The sequence below is a fragment of the Lutra lutra genome, chromosome 5 (assembly GCF_902655055.1).
Source record: "Lutra lutra chromosome 5, mLutLut1.2, whole genome shotgun sequence".
NCBI classification, from domain to species: domain Eukaryota; kingdom Metazoa; phylum Chordata; class Mammalia; order Carnivora; family Mustelidae; genus Lutra; species Lutra lutra.
This window is the reverse complement of record NC_062282.1, coordinates 116,997,462-117,016,929: the sequence shown is the minus strand read 5'-3', so window position 1 is coordinate 117,016,929 and position 19,468 is coordinate 116,997,462. Positions and strand designations below refer to the sequence as shown.

The following is a 19,468-nucleotide window of genomic DNA, read 5'->3' as shown; positions in this document are numbered from 1 at the left end:
AGTTGTCACTTGTCCATTTTACCTATATTTTAAAATATCATATTGATCTCCATTATCTGCTATTTTCTGTCCCCATCAGCTCTACCCATCCTCTTTTGCCTTATGGGTTTATGATTTTTTTGTGTGTGCTTGCCATACAAAACCATGTTATCTATATTCTTTGTCTGATTTGGAGTCACTGTTTGCTCCCTTTAGCACAAGATAAATTACATTCTGAAAGCAAAGCAAAACAACAAATGAGTTGCTATTAAATTGATAGTGAAAAATAATTAATCTCCCTGCCTAAAGTTCAACAAACTTGAGTTTATCTATGTTTTTTCTTTCACATTTAAAAAGTTCCTCTATAGGTTTTGAGAACACCAACTCCCAAGTGCTCATACTAACTATATTCAAAATATCTGACTTATTTTTAAACAAAAGTTTATAAAATATTAAACAAATTATATTGGAAAAAATCACCATCTTTCTGACATTCCAACAGAACCGTTCTCCTTTTAAAGTTTTCCTGAGTTTGATAGTGCCCACTACAATTTCTTCTTAAAAAATAGATTGTGTGTTTTTATTGCCATTAGAATTACATAAGCCAGTCTAGCTGGCTAGGCAATTTTCTCCTTTCATCACTACTCCATGTTTTATGCCTCCTGGGAATGTGCCCCTGAATGCAAATTTGCCTCTACAAATAGACAAGAAAATGTCTTAAGACTGATGTCAAAGAATAGCTGACTTCCCTAACTAGCACCACCATTTCAAATCCATTTTTATTAAGATACAAATATCAAACAGTAAGTGTAACATAAAGATAGTGGCTATGCATTTATCAAGTCCTGGTTTTCAAATGGGGTAAGAGGGAGGCAGTAGAAAAATCTCGTGTACTTACAAGAAACAATAACAACACAACTTTGTTGTTTCAGAAATGTACCCCACCATATTTCCCTCCTCATCACCTTAGCATATAAATGAGAAATCAGCTCTGAAGAAATAAGTAACTTGGCCTTAATCACATAACCACTTGCACCAGAATAAAACTAATATTTCCTAGGATCCCAGTCCAGTGTGTCAGTGTGTTTATTTTCATTTGTGAACTGCAGACATTTAACATTTATCTTCTTCTCTTTTCCAATTATTTTGACTAGTACTCCCAGGATAATATTAAATAAAAGTAGTAATTTGAGTAACTATGTGGTTCTTGCATCCAGTAGAAATGTTCCTTGTATGTCCATATTAGTCATGATTCTAGTTTTGGGGTTGAGAGGCACATGATTTACATGTTAAAATACTACCGTTACTCATTTTTAGGAGAATTATTTTAAACAACAACTGATGATAAATTTTCAACACCTCTGGAGAAAAATAATGTGATTCTTCTCTCACATGTAAATTATAATAGAATTTTTATATTAAGCCATCTTTGCATTCCTGCTATAGATCTCAGTTGATTGCATTTAATAATGTTGAGGAATTCTATTTGCTAATGCTTTAAGGATATTTTGTTGACATTTCTTACTCTATTATATTCCTTTTGAGCTATTTTTGCCAGTCTTTATTATCAATGTTTTGCTGGCTTTATGAGAGTATTGAAGGCTCATTTACTTAATGCTGGAAGATTTTAACTTTTGAGTTTTGGTAAAATTCATCTGTAAAAATATTCTGGTGTGATATTCTGGAAGGTGGGGGTAGCTCTTTTACAGTGTTCTCTCTGTCCCTATATAAGTTGCCTCTATAGGTTTTAAGTATCATGATATGAGTTTTGAAAATTTCATAAAATCATCCTGGGCAGAGAAATATATTAATATAGAGTAAAACAAAATAGGTTTTATGATTCTCTTTATTTTCCTTGTGTCTCGGATCACTTTCTCATCATTATCTGTGTTTTCTTTTGTGATATTTCTTTTATCATAAATTTAATTCATGTGTGTACTCATTTAAACAATAAATATTTAACCTAGTTTGAACCAGTGCTATTTTAAGTGGCTACAACACACTGATGAATAAAAAAAGCGGGGAAGAGAGAAAGAGACTCTGTTCTCCTGTGTGGGTGGGTATGTGTGTATGAGAGAGAGAGAGAGAGAGAGAGAGGAGTGGGATAAATAATACATGTTCATGCATTATGTCTAAATTTTCTAAAATGAATTTAAATTTTTTCAAAAGCTATTATACTGTTTGAGAGAAGGTGTAGAAGAGAGGAGAGGTAAAGGCTAAGAATTTTTTTTCTGGCTCAAAAAAATGTCTCTTTCGGTGTTTAATAGTTGTTATTGAGTAAATGTCTAATCTTTTCTGAATTACTTTACTAACCTATCTCTAGTATTTTTCCCTAGAATATATCTAACAGGTGGATTTTTCTCAAAAAAAGATATTAAAGTTGTCATGACTTCTGATCCTTCTGTAGTTTTCTAGAGTTTCACAGGTTAATCTAGTCCCTAAGTACAGATGCTGGCACCTATAAAAATACTCCTGTTCCTGATGACTGTTGAGGATCCACGCTGTCAACCTCTGTTGAACTCCGCTGTCAACTTCTGTTGAAGTCCGCTGATCAAACTGGAAGAGTTGTGCCTTCTCAGCGTAATAAATGTGTAGGCTTTGTAGTAGGAGATCGGGGGTGTAATCTCAATGATTACACCTGCTCAATTGATTCTATATCAATTCTTTCTGGCGCTCACAGCCCATCTGAGCCTTATCCATGTCACCTACCAGATAGAGCCTTAGCCCATACCCTCTACTCAGTGCTTCCACAACAAGGTTCACCTTTATCTTTCAAAAACCTATAGACCCTTTGAAGCATCTGTGATAAGCCTGTAACACTCAAAATCTCATTGCTCTCTAAGTTCCCCAATTTATTGAAGAATTCAGTATTTGATAAACTGTCTAGATCTTTAGTCCTAGTTCCATCATACAAATTCAACATCTGCAGACGCAATCCACCTCTCACTGTTAAGTTCACTGTGTCAGAGATCCTGATCCGCGAAATGTCATTTTCCCCATGGATTGGACAAATGTTTTCTATCACTGAAATCTCAAATTAATTAACCCTACACACTTTTTTTTCCTTCTAGAATATAACACCCTTTCTTCTATTGTCTCTCTTACCATCTATTCTCCTCCTCTGGCAGAACCCCAGAGTTAGTTAAACACAGTATTAGTCACTCTGTGTACAGCTGAATATGGATGGAGAAAATCACAGCAATATGGCTTCTACTTTCATAGAAAATGTGCCTTTCCCACTGTCCAAGGCAGACATTTGACAACTTCCATTTTCTCATACTCCCAAAACCCTAACAATTTACTTTATTTGATATATTTTTCTCCTTTACTCTTGAGGAAATAAAGCCATCGATTAAGAATTACCTAAGCCCATCACAAAGTCTACAACTCATTTGCCACATGTCATACTGTTTCTAATTCTGCCTTGTATATTTTGCCAAAGATCTATTTCTGAAAGTGTCATTATTATGATCCATACTTATATAGCAATTCTCCATTCATTTTCACTATTATACAGAATTTCATCATACAAATATAAAACATTATATTTGTTCCTTTGTGTGGTGATATACGTAAGAGGACTGAAAAGAAATTAATTTCAAATATTTCAGATTTCACTACTAATCAGATGTTTTCCTTGATTATAAGTACAAGTAAGTATCATTTATTTTTCTCTTGTTTTCTATTTCTTTTGAGTAATAAGATGGTTAGATTTTTTTAGCTCTTTATGAACTTAAAATTTACAGGAATCTTCTCTTGATATGGATTCATGCTCACCAAACAACAATGTTATAATTTTGTTTAACGTGTATCTGCCTTCAGGAGGAAAATTCACTTAGGGGTTTATAAAATTATCCAATATATTTTTCTTACCAGAAATTAAGAGGCATTCTGAAGACTTCTGTTTCTGGTAAAGATGGTATATCAGGGACTGGATTTGCTCTTTCATATGAAAAAACTAAAATTATAGACAAAATACATGAAGTGATGGCTCTTAAAACATTGGAATTCAGGCCAAAAAGGAAAATGAATATGAAAACATGGGGGAAAATGGAAATGAGCCCTTCTACTTCTCTAACCTACTGCCTGGAGGAAGGTTCTAGGTTGAAACTTCAAGCAGATAAGTTACATGTAATTGGAATCCCTGAAAGGTGTGTAGGGTGATGGCGGTGAAAAGATGTAAGTAATACGGTAATAATGGCTGAATTTTTCTGGAAGTGATGAAAATTATATCACTAGTCTAAGATGTTCAGGCAATCCCAAACACATGAAAGATGAAGAAAACTACATAAGATTCATCATAATCAAATTGCTTAAAACCAGTGATAAAGAGAAAATTTTATAAGCGGCCAGAGCAAAGTATGCCTAACATACAGAGGAACAAAGGTAAGGATGGCGATGGCAATATAAGTCTTGTCAGAAACAATGAAAGCAAAAGGACAGTGGAGCAACATCTTTACACAGTTGGGGTGGTGAAGAAAGGGGAAGGGAAGATTTGGCCTATAATTTTTTAACCAGTCAAAATTGCTTCCAAATATGAAGGTGAAATAATTATTTTTTTCAGATACATAACATTTGAAAGAGCTCTCCACCAGATCAGCACTGTGATAAACATTAAAGGAGGTCCTTCAAGAAGAAGCAAAATAATACCGGATTGAAAACTAGGTAACACACACACAAAGAATAAAGCTGTAAGAAATTTTAACTGTGTAGCTAAATTTAAATACTTTTTATTATCTAAATCTCTTCCAAAGATAGTTTACTATTTAAATCAAAAATAAGAGCAATGCATTTGGGGGTCTAATAACATATATAGATATAACATGCATGGCAACAGCAGCACAAAGGCCAGGAAAGTATAAATATTTTTTTAAATCTTTTTACTACACATGAAATAGTGTATCACCTTAAAGTAGAATGTGATGAGTTAAAGATATGTACTACTGATACTAAAGCAATATAAAATAACACAATAGCACTATAACTATTCTGTTTCTTTTTTTTTTTTTTTTAAAGATTTTATTTATTTATTTGACAGAGAGAGATCACAAGCAGGCAGAGAGGCAGGCAGAGAGAGAGGAGGAAGCAGGCTCCCTGCTGAGCAGAGAGCCCGATGCGGGGCTCGATCCCAGGACCCTGAGATCATGACCCGAGCCGAAGGCAGCGGCTTAACCCACTGAGCCACCCAGGCGCCCCAACTATTCTGTTTCTTGAGTGCCTATTGTAGTACACACAAACACTAAAATATTGGTTCATAAACATGAGCCAAAAGGAGATCAAATAAATCATAAAAGATAATTAATGCAAGAGAAGACAGAAAACAAGGGAATAGCTAAGAAAAGATGGGACAAAAAGAAATAAGATAGAATAAAATCCAACCATATCACTAATCACATTAAGTATCAACATTAAAAGCCCACTTAAAAGGAGACACTGTGAGATTGGTGAAAAAGAGAAGTACATGATACTTACAAGAAATGCACCTCAATGCCTTTTCTGTCTCTGCTAACAATACTTTTCCTTGTCCTTGCCTTTAAGTGTGTTTTAATATGATGTGCTTAAAAACTGGCTTTTTTTGTTTGTATTTTTCCTCCTTGCTATGTATAGAGCTTTCGGTATCTTTTGTTTAATGATTTTGGTCAGCTTTTTGTGTGTATGTATATAATATGTATACACACACACACACATGCACACATATTTGTGTCTATATAATATAGAATTTTATAAACTATATGTACATTTATAAAACTATATATACCTAACATTTATAAGACTAATGTTAAGAAAAGTGAGCTAAACTTGACTATTTTGCTCCTAAGATAGACTAAAAAATTATTTTTATTTTTAAATAAGATGAAAAATCATTCTTCTGCCTACCATAGACTACATACCATATCTTATTATGTATGACATACCTTGTATAGACCTTCTTGGAGAAGTAAAAATTGTGGGGTATTTTTTTCAACAAAGTGAAGACTAAAGTTGTTTCTAACTACACTACTGACTTATATTCAATTTATATCTTTTATAAGAAAGAGAAATAGTACAAAAAGAGAAGGCTAATATAATGACCTAAAAAAAACAAAGAAAAATATCATTCTCTATTAAAATGGTCATTGAAAATTAATATCAGATCATTGTATCTTCAACTTACTGATCATACTAACGTACCATGAACTATAGAAATAATTGTTATGCAGAGCTTCCCTAAGACCTGAAATTTATTATTTCAAAGTTTCTGCTAGGATCAAAATCCTGAAAAAGTCTGTTCTAGAGATTATAATATTTATATTTAACTTACTACCTTCCAATGTACATTATGTCTTTTATCACCTCCCAGAAATTTCTATGACTCTGGAACAATTTTACTCCATTTACCTATCCCACACTTTGTGGTACTGTAGAGCTGTGTTTTTACATATAATTGACTCCATAAGAAGTTTATGCCATTTTTGCAGAGTGATTATTCATTCATATGAACTCATGTGATGCCCTTACAGGGGCTCTCCATTTCTTCATGCATATTTGTATTTCCATTTCCCAGCATTTTCCTTAACCTAAAAAAAAATGCCTCTCAGTATTTTTCAATGTCTAAAATTGAATTTGTGTTTTATAAGTTCTCCCCTTTTTACTGGAAAAGATTTCTTTGCATCTTCACTTTTGTAGGATTAGTTTTACTAGTTTGTAAAATTCAAAGTAGACACTTGTCTTCTTGGAACATTTTAAAGATGCCATTCTACTGTTTTCTGATTTCTTCCATTTCTGTTGAAAAGGCAATTCTAAGTTTTATTTTTATTCCTGTGAAATTTATGCTATTTATTCTCTCTTCTAATAATATACTTTCCTTGTTTCTGTCTGACTCAGGGTTAGGTTGCAGGTTTTGTAAGGTAGATTTTCTTCCTCTAATTCATAAATGTGACTGGAACATAGCCCTTCAGGTCCAAGATCCAGGTCATTCTGTACTGCCCTTTCTCCTTGGTAAATCTGTATTATTTGTCTCTGTGGAATTTTGGAATTGCCTCAAAAAATTGCCTCCTCTCTGCATTTTTGGTGCTTTCTGTTTTCTTCCTACCCTGTAGAACTTAGAAATCCCACAGATACTTTAAGAGAGAAGGCTGATAAACATTGGATACTTGGCTCTATCTGCCCTGATGCAGGACTTTACTCCTTCAACTACTGACTGCTTTGGCAGCCCTGAACCCCAGTGTTTTGTCTTTCCACATCTCTGAGATTGTCCAAAACTCTTCTGGATTCTCTTCTTCAAATGGCTCTCACTCCTTTGCCTGACTCTTAAAAAAAAAAGAATAGAAAAAAAAAAAAGAATAGAACATGATAATTAATCAGTTCTCTCAATCTTTCTTTTCCTCTGGTTTAATTTAACCATGCACCAATGTGTTCTTCATTAGCCATAGTCGAATATATAGTCAATTTTTCTTTATCATTTGCACATGGACTAAATACTTTTTTAAAACTCAAGGCACCTGCCAGAGTAGTCTCTCTAGAGACCCCAGTTGTTTCAATTCTTCATAAGCACCTCAAATATATATGCATACACACACATATCTGAATCATAGTTTCAGTTTTTATCCATCAACTTCATCCATTTATATAAAACCCAACTGAATGTAAACTATGGTGGTTCTCTCCATTTCTCTCTGATAGTCTCATGATTGACTTAGGGCCTTACTGATCTCCTGAAATTGCCCTCACAAAAGTAATGAATGACCTTTTCAACACTGGATAAATGAGAATCTACTTTTTTCATATTTTTAGTATCTTTTCAAAACCCACATGGTTAATCTTTATTCCCTTATGAATTCCCTAACATTTCTGGGTTTGTGAAGCTCTATTGAATCCTGGTTCTTTTAAAGCAGTCAAAGCCTAGTGCAGTTTTTCTTTTGATAATTTCTACTTCACCTCTTAGGCTATATAAAGTTAAAATAAATGCTATATAGATTTAAAATCCATTGAAGATCATTATCTTATCCTATTTGCTTCTATATCTCAATAGCATTTTGTATACTGCAGGTATTTAATAAGTAAATTTCATTAAATGAAAATAACAAATCATAAAAATTTGAGTGTCCTCTATGTACAAAATAGTTACAGAATAAAAAATTTCTTAGCAACAATTTCTCTTAAATGTTAAAGATATTGAAATTTTGAGTAGCATAATCAGAGATGTGTTTTTGAAAAATCAATCAAAGCGTAGTATGTGGTTAGATGAATTTAGAAAGTTAAGACATGTTAAATGTACTATTACCTGGGCTGAACGTTTTCTCAAAAATAAGAGTTGCTACTTGATGTTTGTAAACACTGCTTTGCCAAGAACTAATGATACACCTACCTTGATGTCTTTCAGGTTCTTCAAACTTGACCTATTCAGTACTAAAACCGTTTTCCTCTTCTCGAAAACCTACTTTTCTCTTTCCTGTGTTTCTAAATTGGTGAATGATACAATTCAAATGATTGCTTTAAACCAAAATCCAGTCATACTGGACTGTTTCATCTTCTTTATTGCCTACAACCAGCAAGTTCTGTAGATTGTACCTCCAAATAATTCTTGACTTCAACTATTTCTTCTTAATCCCATTGTCAACTTCCTTTATAAGCTCCATTAACATTGCACCTTGCAGAATTACTGTAATACTCTCAAAACTCCTTTTGCTTTCTTCCAATTTTTGCCACACTATACAGAATGAATGCTCTTTAGAAAAGGTGAATCCAATCACATCATGCCATTGTTTAAGATGCTGTAAGTGCTCCACATTGCTCTTTATATAAATGCTAGCACGTCTTATAGGCTCTACCTCATCTGCTCCTCTTTTCTCTTCAGCCGTATCCTGCGCTACTTCAGACTTAACTTGTTCAAATACCCTAAACAAGTCATGCTCCCTCTAACCTCAGGGACTTTACACATGCAGCCCCTCCACCAAGTCTTTCCCCACCTCTTCTTCTGATTAATTCCTTCTCATCCTTCAAGTCTCAGCTTACATGCACTATCTTTTAGAAAGCTTTCCCAGACTCCCAAAATAGAGATGGTTGCTTCTCATGAACTCCCATAATCAAACTGCCATTTCATATAACTTATCACCATGTGTTGTGATTTTCCATTCACTTATCAGTTTCCCTCAATGGTATTATTTGAAGAAATCCCTTATTGTAGTATTTTTCACTATCATTTTCTTAAAATCTAACAAAAGGATATGTGGTAGGCAATGCACACATACACACACACACACATATGTAATACATGTATGGAGATTTCATTATATAATTGAGTGAATCATCTTGAGGCTTTCCGATCCATATTTATTATTTTTAAAATAATATAATAATCTGAGAGACACACATTTCAGAGAGTAAAAGACAAGGAAAAGAGAAGGAAGAAAGGTCCTTATTTCATAGGGCTTATTAAAATTTAGTTGGAGAACCAAAAATAAATATTATGCAGAAAAATACAGTTTTAAACCAGAAGTATCATAAAACTTCCATGCTATTAAATAAATATGTTGTATTATTTAGAATGACCTACCTGATATTTGACGCAGAGCAGAAAAGGACATGTTTGAACTCTGCAGCATTAAGTCTCATGAGTTCAAAACATATTTATGGCATTTAAGTAACTATCACTTATTTTTTAAGATACTGTGTTTTCTTTTCCAATTAAATAATTCTATAATTTCCATAATTTTAGTACTTTCTGTGAGTTAAATCTCCAAAAAGATAATATGGGGTTAGTAACAAATTAATATTGTAGACAATAAATCTTTTTTCTTTTTTTTCTAGTAGGAAAGTCTCTTTCCAAGGAGTAGAATCAGAGAGTTTATGAAGTAGATGGGATTTTGGATACACCTTAATTGTTTTTACATTTGCCTGTAAAAACAATTAACAAAAACAAAATTCACATATAACAGAGCTCAAATACTGCCATGTCTAGAGCATGCTTCCTTCTGATTGAATTTCGAGATTTATGAGTTAGTTTCAGATTGTGGAGAACCTTGGAAGCTACATTAGGGAGTTTATTATAAAATAAGAAAACTTTAAAATCTGGAAGGCAGGGAGGGATGGCATGTGATAAAATACAAATTGGAGACAATAGTTGACAAATGATATAAACAGAATAAATTCAAATTCAAAAATAATCCTATCTAAAATTCTTTTTGATACAGGTATTACCCCCTTGGGGATTATGCTGCTTTCTAGCTCAAATTTCCACCCAGTAGCGGAGAGCTAGGCACAAGGCACTTCCCTAGAGTGTTTTCAACAAAAAGCTCTACCTCCAAGCTGGAAGAACTTCAATGCCCCTACCATGGGCTGGATCAACTTGCACTTCCCGGCCATGTATCAATTTGTTGTGAGATATTATTAAGACTTATTTAACTGCCTGCCTTCCTCAAAGCCAAAAGCTCTATGAAGACCATCAGGTTCTTTATTCCATTCCCCGCATGACTCACACTGAGTAGGTGTGTATTATTCTTTTAAGTTAGAGATCTTGTCATTGGGTAAGGTCAAAAAGCTCTGAGGGTAATCTGGTGTGTGTATGGATGTGCCCATTATCTATCATGGAGGAGTTGAACAAGAAAGCCACTATCCCTCATCACAGTTAGAATATCTGCTTAGAGCTCCAACACAGTGGCACTGTGCCCAGTTTCTTTCCTGGAATTTTTCCTCCCCTAGCATACTTGATTTATATTTTAAAATGAGCTGTTCTGTTCATTATTGAGCATTTGCAGAATATTATGCATGTACAAAGTATTTATCCTGTAAATTATTTTCATTCACACAAAGAAAGATGATATTCATGATATAGATATTTTTTAGATGTAAAAACTAAGTAAAAAGATTGCTATCCTATCACACAGCTAAACAGAAAGTCAGCCATTTATTTGTATCTCCCTGTGAAACAGAATATTACTCTGGAAGTCATAGTTATTAATTCCGTTCTATTGCTTCTATACAGCCTCAGAAAGGCCTTTCTTAGTCTATGAAAGTAAGCAAGGGATAAAGGTGTCCCTTTCCTGAAACACTGGCTAAATAGATCAAAACCTCCCCATTCAGGTAGGTAAGCAGACGTTTGAACTAATCATAAATATTGAAACATAATTACACAATACAAATACTAGTGAGAAATATATTCTCCAATACTGTAACTTTTCACTTGAATTTTTTAAAAAGGCTTTTGTTCACATTTTATATTTACCATGATGGTTTTTGGTAGATTGTATTTATAAACTAAACCCACCAAAAAACTTTAAGCTTTCCTGAATCTTGAGTTTATACCCACTTGATCAAAGAAGTTATTTCTAAGTTATTATGTAATATGTTCCAGGAAAATAAGTCTGCTGCCCTTCTACTCCCCATATATATATATATGGATGGATGGATGGATATGGATACATGTATATATAAGGAAAATAAGTCTACTATCTTCTACTCCCCAAATAAATATATAAAATATATATATAATGTATATTATTTATATTTACTATAAATGTATTATATATTATATAATACTACATGTTATATATTATATACTACAATATACTTACAGTATATATTATATTATTAATACATAACAAATTGTATATTATAAATTTATATCACTTTCCTATTTTTATGTTATATATATTTTTACATACATGTATAAACATTGGAACTTCCAAAAAAAAGTATTTATTGACCCTTAAAATCACATTTCCAGGACTGCTTTTTACACATAAATTATTGTTCTTTAATCTGTATATTTTTTAATGTGTTCAAAAATTTAATGATGTATATATCTGTCAGTATAAAGTATTGTGTCTCATTATTTCAAGTTACCTAATTTGCATTGTACAAATCTCCCCTTACAAATGATTTGAATAATGAGGTTAATACTCAGCAAAATCAATTCAGTCTGATTTGTATTTAAGAAATAAACCATTCATCAAAAAATAAATAGGTCACTTACTTTAAAACAAAATAAAAACATGTCTTCCTGGAGACTATCAAAATCTATTATATTCCTTATTACTAGGCCATCAAAAAGAAAGAAATCTTACTATTTGCAAAGACATGGGTGGAACTATTATACTAAACAAAATAAGTCAGAGAAAGACAAATACTATCTGATTTCACTCACATGTGGAATTTAAGAGACAAAACAAATGAACGTAGGGGAAGGGGAAGAAAAATAAGATAAAAACAGAGTGGGAGGCAAACCATAAGAGACTCTTAAGAGAACAAATTGAGGTTTCCTGGAGGAGAGGTGGGTGAGGGGGTGGGATAATTGGATGATGGGCATTAAGGAGGGCACTGGATGTAATGAGCACTGGGTGTTCTATGCAACTGATGAGTCACTGAATTCTACCCCTGAAACTAATAGTACACTATATGTTAACTAAATTGAAAAAAAAAATCTATTACATTCCTAAAGCATACTGTACTCTGAATTCCCTTCTCCGAATTCAGTGCTTTTGAAAGGTGAAATTAAGGTCTGCCAACAATATTCCACTTGGAAATTCCTGTTACATTCACGACTTCAAAGGATCTACTCTTATGCAAGAAAATACAAAAATGAAGTTCAAAAGCTATGGATACATCATCAAAACTCTTTTTTCTCCCACTAAACAGTCTAGTAATCTGCAGATTATCTATAACCACTCTCTGACCAAAATCTGAAGATTTCTTTCATTTATGTCCTTTTTCCCTGTGGCCATTTCACATTAAAAATTAGAATGACTAGCAGAAAAACCATACCTAAGTAATTGTGAAGTTAGAATTGTTAAAAATTACTAAAATTTGTAAATTGTATTTACCCTAAAGATACAAATGTAGTGATCCAAAGGGGCATGTGCACCTGAATGTTTATAGCAGCAATGTTCAATAGCCAAACTATGAAAAGAACCTAGATGTCCATCAACAGATGAATGGATCAAGAAGATGTGGTATATATATACAATGGAATACTATGCAGCCATCATAAGAAATGAAATCTTGCCATTTGTGATGACGTGGATGGAACTAGAGGGTTTTATGCTTAGCAAAATAAGTCAATCAGAGAAAAACAATTATATGATCTCCCTGATATGAGGAAGTAGAGATGCAATGTGGGGGGTTTTGGGGGTAGGAAAAGAATAAATGAAACAAGATGGAATCGGGGAGGGAGACAAACCATAAGAGACTCTTAATCTCACAAAACAAACTGAGGGTTGCCAGGGGGGAGGGGGGGAGGGAGAGGGTGGTGGGGTTATGGACATTGTGGAGGGGTATGTGCTATGATGAGTGCTGTGAAGTGTGTAAACCTGGTGATTCAAGACCTGTACCCCTGGGGCTAATAATACATTATATGTTAATAAAAAAAATTTTAAAATAAAAATATTGAGAATTTGGAGGATTATTTACTTTCACAAATTTCTAATCCTAGTCCTAGCCACACTGCCTATTCCTGAAGTGACATTATTTCAATTCGAAAAAATAATTCATTATTTAGTCTTTCACTTGAGGTCAGGAAAATTATTTTAGTTTTTATAATGGTCCATGTTTTAGCAGAAAAACTATCCAATGTACATGGCATATTCTTTGCCTACAAAATATTCCGCTATTAGCAAAACAGTTTTTGGTACTTCAATTGAAATGTAGATACATAAAATTAAGAGACTCCTCCTGCAGTAAATAATTCCAAATACTTTTAAAAACCTTTCATTTAAAAAGCACTCACCATGAGAAATTTCTTCCTTAGATAAATATATTCAATATAACTTCCAGTTCTTATTTCTATGCATAAGTCAAATGCCTTTCCTTAAAGAAAGACATAAAATTATGTCATCTAGTCATTGAACAAATAATTATTTTGTACCTACTGTGTACTAAAACCATTTGTGAACAAAACAAAACGGTCCCTACCCTTTTAGAGCTTGCTCTTTAATAAAACATTGTTCAATTACTTCAAGATAATTTTTCTTAGAACACAGTTTTCAGAATGTAGCACGCTTTTTAGACTCCTTTTAATGAATTTTAGTTGTTCAATATCACTATTAGAACAACTAAATAAAAGGAAAGTATGATTAAATCTCTATCTTTAATAACATTATGTTCCATCATTTTATTATTTATAAAGACACAATATGTTCTAAGATACGACTTTACATTGTATACTTTAATACTCAGATATGCATACATTTAACACAGAATACCCAATCAGTCCTTTCTTCCTCTAAATGGTACTGATTCATCCAGAATAATGTCTCTGGAAAAAAACACTCACGTACTTGTTATACCTACTAGAACTGACAGCAAAATAAATCACTTTGCTTCTCTGAGTTTATGTTAATACCTACGAAGTAAAACAATTTCTACTTTACCTACCTTACAGAGTTGTAAGGAGCCAATTAAAGTTAAAGAATAATTTTAATAATAAACTATGGAACATAATATAAACTATAGTTGCTAAGTATAACAGTTAGATAGCTATTGTTGCTATTATTATTCTTACTTCTTATTCCACTTACCCCTGACATTATTTTATATATTGCAATTGTACCTTCAAATTTTTAAAACAGGATTGAATAAAAAAAATTGAAGTCACCTAAGCTAACCAATGCAGTTGTTATCTGTGTGGCCTCCTGTGTCTCACTTTACATTCCTATCAACATATAGAGATCATAAATATGTTCATATGAATATGCATGTTTTCATAGAATGTTTTATTTTAATAAGATTATGTGGGAGAAGATTACATTAAATATTTTAAAAAACAAACCAAACTGTGGAAAGAACCAAGATGCTATTCAACAGAAGAATGGATAAAGAAGATATGGTCCATATATACAATGGAGTATTATGTCTCCATCAGAAAGGATGAATACCCAAATTTTGTATCAACATGGATGGGACTGGAAGAGATTATGCTAAGTGAAATAAGTCAAGCACAGAGAGTCAATTATCATATGGTTTCACTTACTTGTTGAGCATAAGGAATAACACAGAGGACACAGGGAGATGAAGAGAAGTGAGTTGGGGAAATTGGAGAGGGAGACAAAACATTAGAGACTGTGGACTCTGAGAAACAAACTGAGGGTTTGGGAGGGGAGGGGAGTGGGGGGTTTCGTGAGCCTGGTTGTGGGTATTATGGAGGGCACGTATTGCATGGAGCACTGGGTGTGGTAGGTAAACAATGAATTTTTGGAACACTAAAAAAAGAAAAAAAAAACATATAAACTGGCCTAAATGAAAATCTCCATAGTTCTTCTCTTCCTCATTTTTCTTTATTATTAATTAGTATTAAATAATAGCTGCTATCAAGTCAGATGTTACCCTAAGCTGTAGTTATGCCTTTAACTTCTTGAACTCAAGTTCAGTATTTACATAAATCCTAATATTTTCATTTGATTATTTTAGTCATCACTCATTTTGAAATCCCAGTTCCATCCTCAGATATTTCTGTTATCTCTCCAAGCTTTGATCATCCATATTTTTAATGAGACTGCATTCCCAATCTTCAACCAAGTCATTGGTAGAACTCTAAAATAGAATGTCAGCTTTAAGTGAGCCTTTCACATATTCAAAATCCCTTTATTCAGATTAATACTGTCTTACCAATTGTAGGGTAAGCCCTATTCCCTTCTTCAAAAAATATTTTTTTAAATAAAACTACAAGTATGACACAAGTCCAAATGACCAAACAATAATAGTAACTGGTGTGTACATATCCTATCCTGGTGTTCCTCTTTAAGAGACATGTCTCAGAAATATTTGCCTAAATAAGTGCTCTCCTGATGAAAGAGTCATGATTTTTACATGACAAAGGTATAGGAGATGGGCACAGAACAAAGGGAGACTAAGAACATAGAGAATCAACTTTCTTTAAAAGAAATTGCACATTAAGATTCTAGAGGAAGAGTTGATGATTAGTGCAGGTCATAGCCCCCTGCACAGGAAACCAGTTTAGACAGGGGATAAAGTTGTTTCTAAAAGTACAGATGAGTCGAAAAGTTATGATGAACTTTCTGTGGTCAGAGGCCTGGTGTAGGCCTCCACTTTCAAGTTCAGTGAAAAACTTCATCCTCAGTTCCTATAGAATTCAGTGTCCTTACTAGCACTGATGATGCTGTATTAAAACTATCTGTATCTGTATGTCTCTGTAGAATACATAAATGAGTTAGCACCCAAATAATTAAAGGAGGATATTTTTGAATAGAGGCCAAAAAGAAAATATTCTGCATTTTCAGGACAAAATTATGTGGTAGAAGCTCCTTTGGTTTTTGATTAAGTAGTAATGGCAAGTACAGTTGTGTTTTTCAGAAAATTTAGAGAGAACCTAAGTCCATAGCTGGTCAGTTTGTGGTTGAAAGAGGAAGGACAATCAAGAGAATGTGAAACTTTAAGCTGAATAAATCTAAGTGACTATGAAAGTGCATATTTGTGTCTATTTTTTATACTGTAAAAGATCATAAGCCCCGTAATTTCTTATGAATTCTAATTTCATACAAGGATGAAAAACACTTACCTGGATATGATTCAGGAAGGAACACTGTAGAACAGGGAGAAGAAACCCTTTCACTGTGGTGTCATGGAATAGCTATGAGTCTTCTCCTTCGCTATGACCCCAACTTCTTCACTCTACCTTCCATTTCTGATTAAGTGGATATCCACCCAGGCAGCTGAGGGCATAGAGGAAATCATCCCATTCTCATACCATCAACTGGCTTTGCGGACGTTGTGCCCAAGATGGCCGAGAATTTTAGGCAGTTCTGCACTGGAGAATTCAGAAAAGATGGGGTTCTGATAGGCTACAAAGGGAGCACCTTCCACAGGGTCATAAAGGATTTCATGATTCAGGGTGGGGATTTTGTTAATGGAGATGGTACTGGAGTTGCCAGTATTTACCGGGGGCCATTTGCAGATGAAAATTTTAAACTTAGACACTCAGCTCCAGGACTGCTTTCCATGGCAAACAGTGGTCCCAGTACAAATGACTGCCAGTTCTTCAGCACCTGCTCTAAATGTGATTGGCTGGATGGGAAACATGTAGTGTTTGGAAAAATCATTGATGGACTTCTAGTGATGCGAAAGATCGAGAATGTTCCCACAGGCCCCAACAATAAGCCCAAGCTGCCTGTGGTGATCTCACAGTGTGGGGAGATGTAGTCCAGAGCAAGACTGATCAGACCTTCACCTCTCTGCCATTGTGGGCCTTCCTTGCTCTGGGTGATGCTCTTGAGTAAGATAATCCGGATTGGCCCCTGTGTTTGCTTCCCTGCCTGCTGCGGCCCTTTTTGATCAAGACCTTGGAAGTGTCACAGATTCAGAACCCAAGATTTTCTGTTTAAGTTTTCAATTGTAAATTAAGTTTTGTTTTGTTTTGGTAAAAAAAAAAAAAAAAAAAAAGAGTTCAGAGGTGGTGGGGCCTGGCAATTTTAGGATGATTTGAGTTCAAGGCATCCATATAATTACCAAAATAGAGAAGACTATTACTAAACTCTTATAATTTTATTTTTTATGGTTTTAATATGACAAAATATGCACTATTTAAAGGAATTTGATAGAAAATGTTGCTGTATTTTATACTGCTCACATCTACACATATCTATAAGATATAATACTCTGTCTCTTATTAATACAAAACACTTGAAGTCCTGTTTGTTGACTTATATTATCTCCAGGTTCTTAGAATCCTAATAAACAAGAAAGTGTAACCTTATATCTAAACTTTAATGTTTGAAAGAACTAAAAGTATGCTCCATTATTAAAGAGTTGTAAAATTGTAAGATCAAATGCAGAAATAGAATTCAAGAGAAATGTCAAACCATTTTTTATGTTTCTTCCTCAGTAGACAATGCAAGATACATTCATCAAAGATATTAGGATATATATTTTTTCTTCCTCCCTTTTTTCTTTCCCTTCTTATTCCTCTGCCCTCCCCACTTAGGTGTCCCCCAATCTCTACTCAGCCTCTGATTCAGGTTCTTGAAAATTACGTTACTTTCTGTTTTTCATTCCTTACAGTTGCAATGTGGCATTGGCCTTCAAATCGAGCCATTAGAAGAAAGCGATGAAGGAAGCATCCTTCCCAGGCATGTTTCTTCCTCCTGAAGAAACATTTATGGGACAAATAAAGCTGTTGACTGCCACACTGAACCACTTCTTATAACTGAATCCTTTGCCATTTTACTGATAGAGAACTACCCTCTTTTCCTTTCCTTCCTAAAGGTTGCCATGTACTGGAACTTTACTCTGCTTACAGTATTTTATTAATTTCTTCATCCTTTTCAAAAACTAAATTTCTGTTATGCCAGGAATCAAGCAGGGGAATGGAGGGGTGGGAACAAAACCCTCCACAAATATTAGACTCACATAAAACTAATGACCATTATTTCTATGTCAATATGATTCATGAATTCTTGATTTAATTCTTAATCACATTACTCAGTGCAATGTAAAAATATGTATATTTTCCAGACAGAAACAAAGAGATAGAATAAGTTATATAGCTGTGCTTTCAACTGACAATTAACTGATAAATAAAGTCAATAAATCCAAGTCCAATTCTAACCAAAATAACGTATTTTCTCCCATTAGCAAACGAATGATAATGTCCCAATGATAATCAACTGTGATAAAGAGGGGAATCTTTTTTTCTCTGTCACAGTACTACAAGGCCATTTTATGCCCTATTTGATGGCCTGTTCTGTCCCAAATTATACCTACCTCTTGAAAGAGCCAGATGTTGGGGAAGAAGTCTACTTAGATGGGATCTTTTTAGGCTGACTAATCCATTGAGCATTATCAGTAGATTTTCATTTGATATTTGGTAAAAAATATTTTCCAAATATATTATCCCCGCTTTCCTGCCCTCAGAATATATATCCAATGAGAAGTGTCCCATTTTTTTTATTACTATGTACCGAATTACCACACACTTAACAACTTAAAATAACACCCATTTATTATCTCACTGTTTCTGTAGGTCAAAGGTCTGAATTCTGCTCAGCTAGGTACTCTGCCCAAGATGTGACAAAAGGGAACAAACAAGAACCAGCCAGGACAATGGCCAGATCTGAGCCTTGGAATCCTCTTCCAAGCTCATCTGTTCATTAGCAAAAGTCATCTGTTTTCAGCTGAAACACCCATGGTGACTTCCTTCTTCAAAGCCAATAGCAGACAGCATTTCTGACTTCAAGATTCTTTCTTAAAGTTCACCCAGAATAACCTCCCTTCTGATTGAGTAAAAGCTAATGGATTAGAGGAATTATAATCACATCTGCAAAAATCCCTTCACTTTTGCCATAAAATTTAATTAATTCACAGGGGAAACATCATCATATTCACAGGTTCCATTCACCATCAAAGAGAAGGGATTATATAGGGTATACCCTTTGGGGGGTTGGAATCTTAGGGGACATTCAAGAATCCTACCTACCAAGTGGAGGAAAGTTAAATTACTTTAATAATTCAGTAGCAGAATTTTAGAACAATCATTTACTTTTTAAGTATACCATACACAAAG

General features: G+C 33.8%; 1 protein-coding gene across 1 annotated transcript; it reads left to right on the top strand.

Annotated features, from left to right (window-relative positions):
- The first annotated feature begins 3,966 nt into the window (after window positions 1-3,966).
- On the top strand, window positions 3,967-17,338 carry LOC125101192 (peptidyl-prolyl cis-trans isomerase H-like). The gene is made up of 2 exons (XM_047731799.1): window positions 3,967-4,130; window positions 16,635-17,338. Exons 1-2 carry the CDS (start codon window positions 3,967-3,969, stop codon window positions 17,107-17,109), a joined length of 639 nt encoding a protein of 212 aa, XP_047587755.1. The 3' UTR covers window positions 17,110-17,338.
- The last annotated feature ends 2,130 nt before the right edge of the window (window positions 17,339-19,468 follow it).